General features: G+C 34.7%; 2 protein-coding genes across 3 annotated transcripts; both read right to left on the bottom strand.

Moving 5' to 3' along the window:
* Positions 1–1,228: 1,228 nt before the first annotated feature.
* Positions 1,229–6,942, bottom strand: Rich (Guanine nucleotide exchange factor subunit Rich). The gene is given in 16 exon segments (XM_040715961.2): positions 1,229–1,787; positions 1,841–2,029; positions 2,080–2,263; positions 2,333–2,936; positions 2,992–3,174; positions 3,176–3,652; positions 3,720–3,829; positions 3,900–4,409; positions 4,497–4,863; positions 4,929–5,649; positions 5,703–5,794; positions 5,919–6,125; positions 6,127–6,249; positions 6,252–6,386; positions 6,465–6,572; positions 6,660–6,942. Coding segments are annotated over 16 exon segments (4,500 nt in total). The 5' UTR covers positions 6,801–6,942; the 3' UTR covers positions 1,229–1,438.
* Positions 6,943–7,758: 816 nt separating this feature from the next.
* Positions 7,759–12,669, bottom strand: LOC121121087 (contactin). Of its 2 annotated transcripts, XM_040715963.2 has the most exons (6): positions 12,293–12,578; positions 11,737–12,231; positions 10,375–11,678; positions 10,108–10,309; positions 9,354–10,053; positions 7,759–9,281 (listed from the first exon to the last, which is right to left on the bottom strand). In XM_040715963.2, exons 2-6 carry the CDS (start codon positions 12,157–12,159, stop codon positions 7,849–7,851), a joined length of 4,062 nt encoding a protein of 1,353 aa, XP_040571897.1. In that variant the 5' UTR covers positions 12,160–12,231; positions 12,293–12,578; the 3' UTR covers positions 7,759–7,848. The 2 variants fall into 2 exon arrangements, with proteins under 2 accessions (XP_040571897.1, XP_071745488.1); XM_071889387.1 differs by having other exon boundaries at positions 11,737–12,669.
* Between the last annotated feature and the right edge of the window lie 154 nt (positions 12,670–12,823).

Below are 12,823 nucleotides of genomic sequence, written 5' to 3'. Positions count from 1 at the left end.
TGGCTTTCAAAACAAAAGGGATACCCGGGAAAGACGAAGGCGTTGGAATTAGCGTTATTGAATTCCAGAGCTCTTATTGCCAGCAAAATTACAAATTATGAGCCCTTAGCTACTGAAGAGATAATAGCTGTTGTCATCTCAGCTATTGGAAGTTATGCAATGGTGTACAAATGGCATAATAGCACAACATGCTGCAAAAGTAGTTTTTTGGTGAATTTGTTTATGTTTAGGATATATTAAGTATAAATATTAATGTAAAAAATTAGGTTATGTTAGTTATGTGCAAAAAGATAATTTTTTGAAATAATTAAATTTCATGTTGAAAAGTATATTTAAATAAGTTTTTGTTTTTTTCTATTTTGAAGAAAGTAATAAAATGTACCTATATGAAATAGTTCTAATTTCATTAAATAGGAACAACTATTCTAATGAAATTTTTTATTAGATCTTTACTTGTTGTTATAGTCATCCTGATATACCCACATTTTATCACGTTCATTCAAATTGCTCGCCTTTTTGGTTTACATTTTAGTATAAAAAAACACCTCAACCCTCCAGTTGCAGAGGAGCCGCATGACGGGCATAAACCACCAACAAAGTTACACATACCTTTACAGAGCTCAATATGTATTATACCAAAATAAAGTTCAATCCCTTGAGTTGTGTGAATAATGTTGGTTCTTGATGCTTAATGAAGCGGTGACGGTGGCTAATGATCCACCTTTCCAAATAGCTGTTCACTTGCTCAACCCGGTAGTATTATAGGATATGGAAAGGGATCATTGATGCTCAGGAAAGCGATGGCGGTGGATAATGATCCACTTCTTGAACCTGCAGTGCTTTGCACAACCTGTGAGTGGATGTATTATGGGATATCAGAAAGGAGATTTAAGATAAATTTGTTATCTTATTTTTAATATGAGTGAAAGTTTTGTATGATGATCATTATAAAATCTTAGTTAAAAAAATCAAAATAAAGTTAACTCCGTTTCTTCAGTAATCTTGGGACTTTTTATATGTCCTGTAAGAATAAACCATAGAGATATATTTCTTTCTCTATGGAGTAAACCATGGGCCCTGATTAAAAAAATATATGGTATTTCAAAAGCGACTCCTGTCGAGGGAAAAAAGTGTTCTGGTAGCAAAGGAAGCCTCGTCAAGCTGGCGTTGAGTAGGATTACAACTTATAGTAGTCCTTGGATTAACTAATAACAATTGTTCATTGGTATATTTTTAATAATGAATGAGTGTGTAGATTTTTATTTTTATAAAATTTTCATACCATAGTCAACCAATACATAAGTATTACAATTAAAGTGTCTACAAATTTTTCTTCTTATAAAAACAAATCACAGTAGAAATATATAACATAATTAAAATAGGACATTTGCTTTAAATAACTACAATTAATCAAAATAACAACAATTGATAATTTTTTTTATGATATAATGCAGGAGCCATCTTCATCAACCGTTGGTAACTCAACAATTTCCTCAGATGGGGAAGAGCCCTTTTCTTTGATATCATTACTCTCAGTAGCATCATAGTGGCTTTTTTTGGAAGGTGAATATTTTGACAAATCTATTTTCACTCCAGGATCCTTAGGGTAGTCACCCATAGACAAAGAGCGATTTAAATTAAGATGTTTGTTTGCTCCACCTTTCAGGAGGCTTGAATTAGCAGATGATTGCCTTGGTATATTTGGTACTTGTGGCATTTGAAGGAGAAAGGCTTTTAAACTATTTAATTGTGGTTGTATGCGATTGAAAAAAGGAGTGTATCCATGACTAAAAATTCAAATAAAATTTTATAAGGACAAACAAATTTATAGAAAACATACCATTCAGACTGAGCCCATGCTTCTATAGCCTTCAGATTTTGATACAAACGTGAAACTACAGTTTTATCATTAGGTGGACTCCTTGCTGCGTTGACAATGCGAATCAGGGCAAGATAGTCCTTAAGTACCACAGAAATCAAAGAAGCAATTTCTAAACAATTGGCTTCCATCATAATTTGTAATAAGTATCTAAAATAGAAAGGATAAAAAAAAAATCCTAATCGATAGAATATAATTACCTCAACTGAACTTCTGATCTAGGTGAACCTTTTTTTTCTACATCTTGCTGAACAAAATTCTCATTTTTTGATAAAACTGTTTTTGATATAGATTCTGATTTGTTAGCCCATTCTTCTAAAACCGAGTTATCTTCAATTCCACCAGCAATAGAACTCACGTCTTCACTTGCTATAGACAGATCTTCTACCAAGAACGAATTAATAAAAATATGTATTGTGCCTTTATTAATCATTATCGTATTAAATATCTTACCTCTATAACCACTATGAGGTCTCAGCATGGCATTAATTGTTTTTTCGGATAGAATTCCAAGCTCTCCTCCGCCTACTTCTCTACCATTCTCCGTGGGAGGCCGAGATTGATAACCTGAATCAACTTGAACTTGAGGGAGTCCAGATGATGAAGATATCTCGTCTTCAGATTGAGAGGGGGCAACGAGTGATGAGGAGGAAGTCGTGTTTATGCCATTTTCTGTTTCCATCACAGAGTTAGGAAAGAAAATGGGAAAAGGCCAATTGAAGTCAGCATGAATTTTCTTTAATGCTTGTAAATAATTGTCAAGACGGGCCGCACGATTGGCTTCCTTTTTTAACCATGTTACTGTATGAAAATCCAGTTGAGCAGCAAAAGTTCCAAGGTCGAAAAGTCTACAATTTGACAATAGCTTTCGAGCATGTCTCTGTAAAATAACATCAATGTAAAACTCATCAGGGGATAAATACTCTAGAGAAGATGATTTATCGGCATCTTTTGATCCCCCCGAAGAAGTTTTGCGGGTTCGATTTTGATTTGTATTTTTTGTAACATCTCCGGGCCGATGACTACTTGTATTGATGCTATTGTTCGATATTTTTTCCTAGAAAAACAATGAAAATCAGTTTGTAAATATGAACAATTAAAAAGTTACTTACTTTTGGGGAAGATGTTGTCTTTATAGGAACACTTGCGGATCTAGTTCGAGGAACTTGCAAGGTCCCTAATAAGATTGAAATTTCATCCTCCGGCCCTTCGACTTTATGAGATACAGGACCATAAGAAGGATTAGTTGTACTTAATTGTCTAGGGCCACCAGCATCATCAGGATCTATTCTTTTTTAAAAATCTAACAAGTTCTTTTACCAAATTGAAATAGGTTTGGTCCAATGCTGCATCCAAAAGAAGAGTAGCGTGATTCTGTGCTACAGAAGGAGGCTCAAGATTTTGTAAAATAAGTAAATAAGTGGCTGCAGTATCTAAATCTCCACAGTTGAGACATTCAGTAAATAGGGCTCTTGGGCTTCCAACAGTTGAAAACAAATGGGGCCACAGAGCGACTTCCGTTTTACGAGCACATCTCCCAATAGTTTGATGATATACAGGAAATTCCTGAATGAAACTAACAATAGATGGAAGTAATGCATCAGGAATGGGTTCTGTTGAAGTCGCTTCTTCCTCCAGTACCTCATGTAAAAGCAATTCTAATGTATGGGAGAAGTAAGGTAACATCATGCAGGTACGAGCAATTTCCCAAGCATGGAAGCCAAGATTACGCTTTATTAACTGGCGTAAAATTGGATGCAAAAATAATAAACTCTATAAAATAACAAAAAAAAACTATAGTGAGTAAATCCATGTAAATATTTATTTAAGTGTGTCTTACAGTGCGTTCAAGTGTGGAATAAGGAAGAGAAATTGTTGAATTTGTGTCATTTCCAAGTAAAATCGTATCATTTTCGGCACCAAGAATGATAGCATCATCAAACAGAATGGCTAATACAAACAATATAATATTATCCATGTAATAATAATTGACCTGTAATCTTATTATTTAATTCCTTACCAAGAGGATAAAACTTATTCAATGGAAAATGCAACATGATCCGCCTCGACATGAAAGTATGAGCTTCATCACCTTCTCTTGGAAAAACAGGGAGCCATACCTTCATACCATGTGATCCGCAATACAACCAAAGGGATGCAGTTAAATGTGGTTTTTCTAAATTTGTATCCTTTGGAAACCATATTGTTTCACAATTGGAAACCAAAACAGTGGGAAGACTAAGTTTTCGATGATACTCATTGGTATCATCCTTTTCAATTTTGATCATCATAACTCTGCCATGAACATTCATTATGATACTAAGACTTGAAGTCTGTTGAGCTTCAGGAATTGAAGGAGGATAAACAGACGTTTCACGAGGGACGGAATCTCTATTATTGGTACTGAAACGTGATGTCTCAATTCGTATGTTAGTTAATGCCACTAGAATAACACAAGCAGGGTGAAAGGTAAAACCCTGTATATCTCTGCAGTCAAATTCGTATCTTTTTGTCAACGTTACTGAAGAAACTGAAATAATAATAATTTGTTAAATTAATCTTTTTTTTTTCTTTTAATTTTTCATGAATAACGATTAATTATTATTAGTGTACTCACTGGCTGGAGGTGAAGAGTGTTTCATGGTATACAAAGTAATACTATTATCACTTGTATACACTATGAGGTTATCATTATATGTATTTAGCAAAATCACTTGGGATTCTATTTTTTCAACTCTGCAGTACAAGTTATCAAGCTTCTCAGTCTTGGGATAAATGCGAATTTCATCTTGTTGCAATGAAAAATTGTATACCCCCATAATAATATTTCCTTTCCACCATATTAAGCCACCTGTGACAATAAAATCCTTTTCCTGAGTTTCGTTACCGAAAAGTCGCCACTTTCTTTGAATAAGAGAGTAGTGAGCAATACCGGTACGTCCAGCAACAGCTAGATATTCGCACTCATCATCAAGTGCAGTATACTAAAAATACAAATCCATGAATATACAATCAAAAAGTATTTACAAGGGATCTTGCTATCACTTACACGAATAGGATAGCTATTTCCGATATAACTATGAGGGATATTAATTGTATTCCAGGATTTAGCACCAGCAGACATTAGAGCTAAATGGTTATTACAATCATTCTTAGGTAGTGGGGGGTGTAAATTAATGCCGTTTTCTATTGTACTTAATATGACAGTTTCTTCATCAACATTAACAGAGCTGATTCTACCCAGATTGATGTATATCCGATCTTCTGCTTGGAGATATATGTGCTGTTGTTTACTCATACAGGGATTAACAGTCATTGGACTCTTTGCAAAATTAATAACAAGAGCTTTATTAGCAAAGGCGAATAATTTGGACTCTTTTTTTGCTCCATTTCTATCCTTATCTGGAAAAGGAGCGAATTCTGGATCACTCTTTCTTTCTGTACGCTTTTCAGCATTGATCATCCAAAGTTGATACCCTTCAGCAGTCCAATCTAGCGATTTAATACAAAGAGGATTCTGAATAACAGGATCAGAGACATGAATGCCATAATCCCAACATAATGAACACATAATCATTGCCCCAAATGTTGACCAAATGGAAAATCCTCCAAAGGACCAGACCATAGCAAGTGCAGTTCCGTCGGGAGTCCATCTGAGTGTAGTTACAGATCCAGGAAATCCAGGATAGTCGTGTGTAGAAAGAATAAGTTTGTGAACTTCAGATAACCCTCCTGTCATTTCATCAATATTGTACAAAATTCCATGGGAGCTGGAGTAGAGGTTATTGATTACTTTATTAAAATAAATTAACTTTGATCATACTTTTTCCTTCCAAAAGCTATGAGCTTGTATTTGTGATTCAGGGCCACCGTTGTTGCATCCTCTAAATGCATTGCCCATATACCAGTAACAGTCTACTCAAATAGAATTATATTTAATTAACAATAATAAATTAGCTTAAAATACTGCGTATTAAATTATAGGAGAATTGATCGTTTCATTTACGAAAAAGAAGCTAAAAATTTAACAATTCCTTACATTTGGGTCAAATTTGGAATCCGTAGAAGCAAGAAAGCCGGCTCGTCCATCATTTAATACAATGGCATATCCACCAAGAAGTGGAGAATATTTAATATTTTTAACAAAGACACCTGGATCAGCAAGTGGAACAGCTCTGATGACTTGTTGATCCGTACAGAATGGTATTCGTTTTAGATTTAATGAAAAATCACGTTTTTCCTCCCCCCTGCCAGGAGTAGCGAAGGATCTTTCCATCGCAAGTTGCAATCATGAGCTCTTCACGAATGGCTACAACGTCAGATATTCCACCCTCAATTTCAAATTCATAGGCCTTTGAAAAGATGAGGGGGGAGGAATATTTTCTTTGATAAAGAGTTCATCACTTTCTCTCTTAAAGGTTGGATAGGAAGACTCTACCAATTCGTAGAGGGTTTTCGTATTTGTTGGAACAACGAGCTCATAGACAATGAGATGGCTTTTGGACGTCTAAATAAAAGAAAATAAAAAAAGAATGACGTATCAACACTACACACAAAATGCCGAATGCATCATGATGATAGTTACAGAGACGATGAGCATAGATGAATCAGGTTTCCATTGAACAGATACATTGTTTCCAAGTTCTTCCAGGGAATTTTCGCATCTGCGATGGCAAATGATAGGAACACAGGGCTAAAAATGAGAGAGAAATGAAAGGAATGGATGTACTATCAAAATGCAATAGGGTGATCCATTATGGAGAAGATCAGCCCTTCCTACCTTGATATACCAAATGAGTAAGGAGTCGGAAGTAAGAATGGCACATAGAATCTTGTCTAAATTACAAATAACCTGTTGAAGCTTTCCCGACTCCAATTGAGGGAATTGGAGGACCTTTGGCCAACCCACGGGATAATACATACTTTCAAGTTATTGTTACGCTGATTAACATTATATATTAATATAGACTTTATTATTAATTATAGACTTATAGTTTTAGTACTATTAGTCATGATGTAAGATGTTTGTGAGTGGTAAATAGGTTAGCTAGAGCGAGAAGAGATATATGAGAGTCCAAGTGACAAGTGTGTATTCACTATTCAGTAGTACAAGAGATTAAACAATAAAAAGGGTTTCTCCATTTGATTCTAAATAATAAAAATATTAATATATATTAAAGTTACTTCTACACTACACAATTTTTATTTTCTTCTTTCCTTTCCAAATTAAAGATTGTGACGTCATTCCAGCTTGGAACCTTTTCTTCCATCAGCAGCAACTCCCTTCTGCTGCTTTATTATTTATTCTGTTGAAGACTTAAGATTTTGTAATTCATGAAATGCTTTGGTGTTTGCCTCCTCTCTTATTTTCATCATTTATAGAGCAAGTTAAACGTTAGTAGTTGTACTAATAATATCAGGAGTTGACCGAATTCATAATATAAATTATAATAATTGAAAAATAAGTAAGTACTAACTATTAGTGGTATCAGCTTAAAGCTTGATTTCTACGCAAATATGGATTCTTATTAGTTATTAGCCATGTTTTTATTATATTCATTGTCATATGAAATGAATTATCGTCAATCTTCATATTTCATTACATTAAGTTTAGTATTTTCTGTATAATAAATTAATATAGTCAGTCTCTAATAGGTACTTAAGGATATATTTAATAAGTGTAGGTTACTACATCATGGAATACACAGGTTGATATATATATTTAAAATTATTTGCATTTATAAAAAAAGTATTTAAAAGAATAGGTTGAGGTATTATTATTATATAATATATATATATATATATTTAAAGCTATTATACAAGAAGAGGTCTGTTGCATTTTTAAAGTTAAGGGGTTTATGTACTTATAAAATCCCCAATTTTGATATTGAGCGTGACCCTTAATTTTATATTTATGTATAATGTTAATTGATGACGATTTATAAACGTATAAAATAAAAAGAAACCCATTAGCCGTTTAATTTATCGGGATCACCCATTTGAAATTGCCAAACCGGAGAGGACATTTTCCCCTCTCCACCCTGAGAAAATGCTAAAACTCGAAGATGGTAGACTTTTCCTGGAGTTAAATCTGTAATTTCAACGTCAAGAGGATTGCCAATATATATAACTGTGTCATTGGCTTGACTAATATCCATGTCTGACTCCCAGACTCTGACTTTGTAACCTGTCAAGGGTTCTTCCTCGACAGAAGGAGCAACGTATCGCCATGTGACACGTATAGTTGAAGGATTGATTCCTGTTACTTGTACGGCAGTTGGCGGCTTCTGAGGTCTTAATTTAAAAGTTCTTTCTAAAAATCTCTCCGACTCAGGACCAGGGCCGGCTGAGTTATAGGCCATTACTCGAACCCAATAATATGTATTAGGTATTAAACCAATAATAAAAGCTTCGGGATCCAGAGAACGACTTAAAAGATATTGCGATTCAGATATTTCTTCTAATTCTCTTCTCCAATATTTTATTCTGTAGCCAATTAGTTTACCCCGAATCTTATCTCTATTATTGGATATTGGAAGCCAAGTGACTCTTATCGCAGTTGAATTGAAAGGTCTGGCACCTACTCGAGTTGGAGCCACTTGAGGAAGATCCTCAGCAGAATAAATTTCTACGGGATCTGAAATAGGACCTTCACATTTAGGTTCCTGGCAAAGATCGTTAAAAACTTGTATTTTTACTTCATAAGTTGTGAAAAAATATTTTCTTTGGATATTAATAACGTAAATATTAATATTTCCGAGGTCTGTAAGTGTTTTTTGTTGGAAATCCCATTCAGGATCGATTCCAGTTCTTCTATAATATATCCTGTAAAAAACTCCAGGCCCATTTTGATCTTGCTTCGATAGTGCGTCCCATTTTATGGTCAAGTCTCTCGTATGTCCTCCGCCTCCTCGTATATTTGTTGGTGTTTTTGTTGGTTTGTCTGGCAGTGTGTTATATATTGGTGATGGTTCAGAATGTTCACCTAGCCCAAGATCATTATATGCTGTAACTCGGAATTGATATGCAGAATATGGAGATAGTTGATCAATAATTTTATATTGCCGACGACCATGAACCTTTGGTTTTCTTCCAAGATAAGTAATTTCCTGAGCCTCAGCATAGTCTTTCAGAGTTGTAAAAGTTGAATTGTCTCTTGTACGACCTTCAATACGATAATATTTTATTTGACTACCATAAATAGCACCATCTGTCCAAATAATTGTGCCAGATTTAGAGGACAAAGAAACGGCAGAAACAGATCCAGGAGGACCAGGTGGCCCATGAATAATAACTTGTGATTCAGCAGTAATTCTTCCTACGGCTGAATCAACTATACATATGTATTTTCCAGCTTCAGCATAACTTATGTTATAGATCTTTAAATATCCATCTCGATTGCCTAGTGACATACACGGAAATATATAGTTATCAAAACTCTGATTTTATTTTTAAAGGAATATCTAAAAATTACCTCTCCTGAATTTGTTGAAATTTCCTGTTCCCTTGGTATATGAACTGTGATGGTTCAGAAATTGTCCACTTGACTGCAATAGTTTTTGATGATCCGACAATTCACTCAACCAAGATAGTCCTCCAATTCGTTGCCCTTCAGCATTTTGTAGCGACAACAAACGATAATTCTCTTCATCCTCAGAGAAGCGTATCTTCAAATTGTTTAGGCTCCAACTATATGCCATATCCAACAAAGGATCTGCTACTGCTTTACATTTTAAATTTACACTTGATCCTTTGTTCACAATCACTAACGGTTTAGGTTTAATCCCTGCTTGAAAACTCGGACCTCTTTTAACAATCAAACGTCCGGTGCTTTCTGCTCGGCCATATTCATTTGAAGCCTCACAAGTAAATACAGCAGAATCATCTGCATTTACTCTTCTGATAAATAAACTTCCACTTTTGTAAATGATGTACTTGCCACCAGAACCGATTTTGGCACCATTTTTACGCCAAACAAATTCTGGAGTTGGAGCTCCTTCAGGTTTACATTTAATTGTTATATTTCCACCTTCTGCCGCAAAAAGTTTTTCTTCCAGAGGATACTTATCAAAGGAAGGAGAAAAGCTGAGAACTCTTAATTGACCTGAAGAATATCGAGCATCAAGATCATTATAAGCCAGACACTCGTACATCCCTTGATCTCTTTTACTGACCTTCAAAGAGATAACTATTAAAATTAACGTCCCATTAATTTAATAAATTCATACTTGTCTTATTATGAGAACATTATCCTTAATTTCGTATCTTCCTCTATCCTCAATCGCCAATTTGTCATCTCCAGTCTTCAATAGTTTGGCATTTTTTAGCCACTTATATTTGACATCCGGTATTCCAAAAGCTTCACATGTCCATGTCACATCATCTTTTTCATCCACATGTAAGTCTCCAATCGATATCGTAAAAACAGGTCTAACATGAAAGACGGATGATAGGGTCATATATATAAATATATAATTGAGTAAATTAGAAATTACCTTGATTGAATACTCAGTTTTACAGATGCCGAAATTGAGAGCTTGTCATTATATGCTCGACATATATATTCCCCTTGATCTTCAACTTTAACCCTTGGTATGATAAGAACTCTATTATGATTTGTGACTAAGGCATCTTTTGGAATATCCGATCCTTTTCTTGTCCAATTGTAATGTGCTACTGGATATCCAAAGCTAATACATTCCATCCGAACATATTGTCCAGCTACTGGGGCTTCGGGAAATATTTTTGGAAAATTCTGCGGAAATCGGAGTTGTTGATAATTAGGATGTGGAGAAACTTTTAATCTAAAAAAAGGTCCAGTTCGACCAGAGCTTGCAACAGAACTTTGAACAGAGCATGAGTAATTTCCTTCATCGATTTTCTCAACCGAAGAAAAGTATAAATTTCCGTCATACGAAACCATAATCCGTCTATCTTCCTCGACATAATTTGGAAAATAATCACGGTTCCAATAAAATTTCACAAGTGGAAAATACTGTGGGGGGTCACATGATATTGATTTGCCCCAATTAATATCTCCGGTTTCATAATTTCTTCGAAGAATGAATTCACCGATAAATCCAAAAGCTATTGTAACAGACCTTGAACGAATTGTACCAAATTTATTACTGGCTTGACAAAAGTATTTTCCTCTATCAGTCACAGAGTTAGGATTATTGATGATTAACTGTCCGCCAGATATGGTAATTCTGGAATCTTTAAGAGGGTCGACTTTTTGTTCGGTGTAACTATCATTAGAAAAAAATTCGCTGTACCAAGAATAAGTTGGTGTGGGCCAACCATGTGCAATACAAAGTAGTGAAATATCATTTTTGACGCTGCGAGAACCAACATCAAAAATCGTTTGATTTGGTTGTTTAATGAAAACGGGGCCCATTTCATAAAATCGAGGATCTCCAACAGGTTGGCCATATTGATGTGTTCTTTCATCGGTCATCAAATATGTTACCTGATCAATTGGCATTTCACAAATATACAAGTATTCCTCATCGCCAAACACTGGTTTAAATCCCCATTGACCCATCTTTTCAGAGTACTCATACACAAGATAATCTTTGTTATAATTATTTCCAGAAGTTTCGCCCCATTCAGCAGAATCAATAAAATAGTCTTGAAGATTTTTCATTTGAGTTAAGTCTCCTTGATTAATCCAAGTGTTGTCACTCTCTTGACGAGCAGATATATACCAACGCCTATGTTGAGGATCAATTCGATTTAGGTGACTTGCGATAAAGCGATGTTCAGCAAGCGTGTTAATGCTTGCTAAGTCTGCACTATCCTGTAATTAGAATAATTGTTGTAGACATAATATTATATCATGAAAGAATAAAACAAACCTCATCTTTATGACGATATGCTTGACAAATCAAACGGGCATCTGACCATCTTTTTAAAGGACTCCTTGTAAATTTATAGCACTTACTTCCATAGCGAACCCAATTCCGAGGGCATTGAAATTCTTCAAAATCAATCCCCTCTCCTAGTTCAAATTTTGTCGTGTCCACAGAATGTATCTCACCAATTGGATTTCCAAACTCATCAACTTGAGGACGAGATCGTTCTTTAAAAGGATCAATGAAATTAAATCTCGGAGAAGTTGATGTAGTAGGAAATTCTTTAATTGGAGGATCTGTTACAGAAAATTGATCGCTGATAGTAGGACCTTCGGGACTTTCATTGCCTGTCAGGCCATAATCCTCATATGAATCTTGACTCCTTGCTAGAGCAATCGTAATTAGGGCTATCCATAAATGCCCCATTATGATTCAGCATCTAATTTCGATGGTTGTTTCTTATGAGCAACAAATATTGCCTCCTTATGTACACAATACCTGTATATTACAAACGGTCATATACCTGCATCTTTTTGAATATAAAGTACCTGAGAGCTACCTCTTTTTGAGCATGCTGACACACTAATATTAATTGTCCTATAATTTATAAAGCTATACTACTCATTTAAATACATATTACATCTTCCTTTAAGTAATTTGACTCCATATTAGCATTTGACTCAGTATTCCAACGAGCTTAATCGAGTTTTCAATTATCATTTTTATGTTACAACTTTGTTATAGTTGGGCTCAATGTGTCCCGTTTCACACTATCTAAGATTAAAAGACATCCCAAACACCAAGAGACTTTACTCTCTCTCTCCCTTTAATATACTATTTCAATTGAATGGAAAGTTACTATCTAGTGTATAAGAGCAAAAAATGGGACTTTCCCTCCATCATCTCATCGGGCATCGCTGAACTTGTTCCATCATACTAAAGAAAAAAAAATATATATTTTTAAGAAAAACACGATTCTCTTAGGTCTAGCTCACACTTAATGATAATATATAAATATATTTATGAACTATTAGAGCTGATATGGACAACCTTTTGACAACTTGGGTACACAATATTTTTTGCCAGTAGT

This window comes from Lepeophtheirus salmonis, chromosome 6, assembly GCF_016086655.4.
Source record: "Lepeophtheirus salmonis chromosome 6, UVic_Lsal_1.4, whole genome shotgun sequence".
In the NCBI taxonomy this organism is placed as follows: Eukaryota; Metazoa; Arthropoda; class Copepoda; order Siphonostomatoida; family Caligidae; genus Lepeophtheirus; species Lepeophtheirus salmonis.
Note: the sequence above shows the minus strand (reverse complement) of the source record. Positions and strands in the feature narration are given on the sequence as shown.

Excerpts from the sequence above, each read along its gene's own strand:
- LOC121121087 (XM_071889387.1), bottom strand. The coding sequence starts at position 12,159 with ATGGGGCATTTATGGATAGCCCTAATTACGATTGCTCTAGCAAGGAGT. Across the intron at positions 11,679-11,736 it reads CATATCGTCATAAAGATGAG|GATAGTGCAGACTTAGCAAG; the intron begins GTTTGTTTTATT and ends TTCTAATTACAG. Across the intron at positions 10,310-10,374 it reads AAACTGAGTATTCAATCAAG|ACCTGTTTTTACGATATCGA; the intron begins GTAATTTCTAAT and ends CTTTCATGTTAG.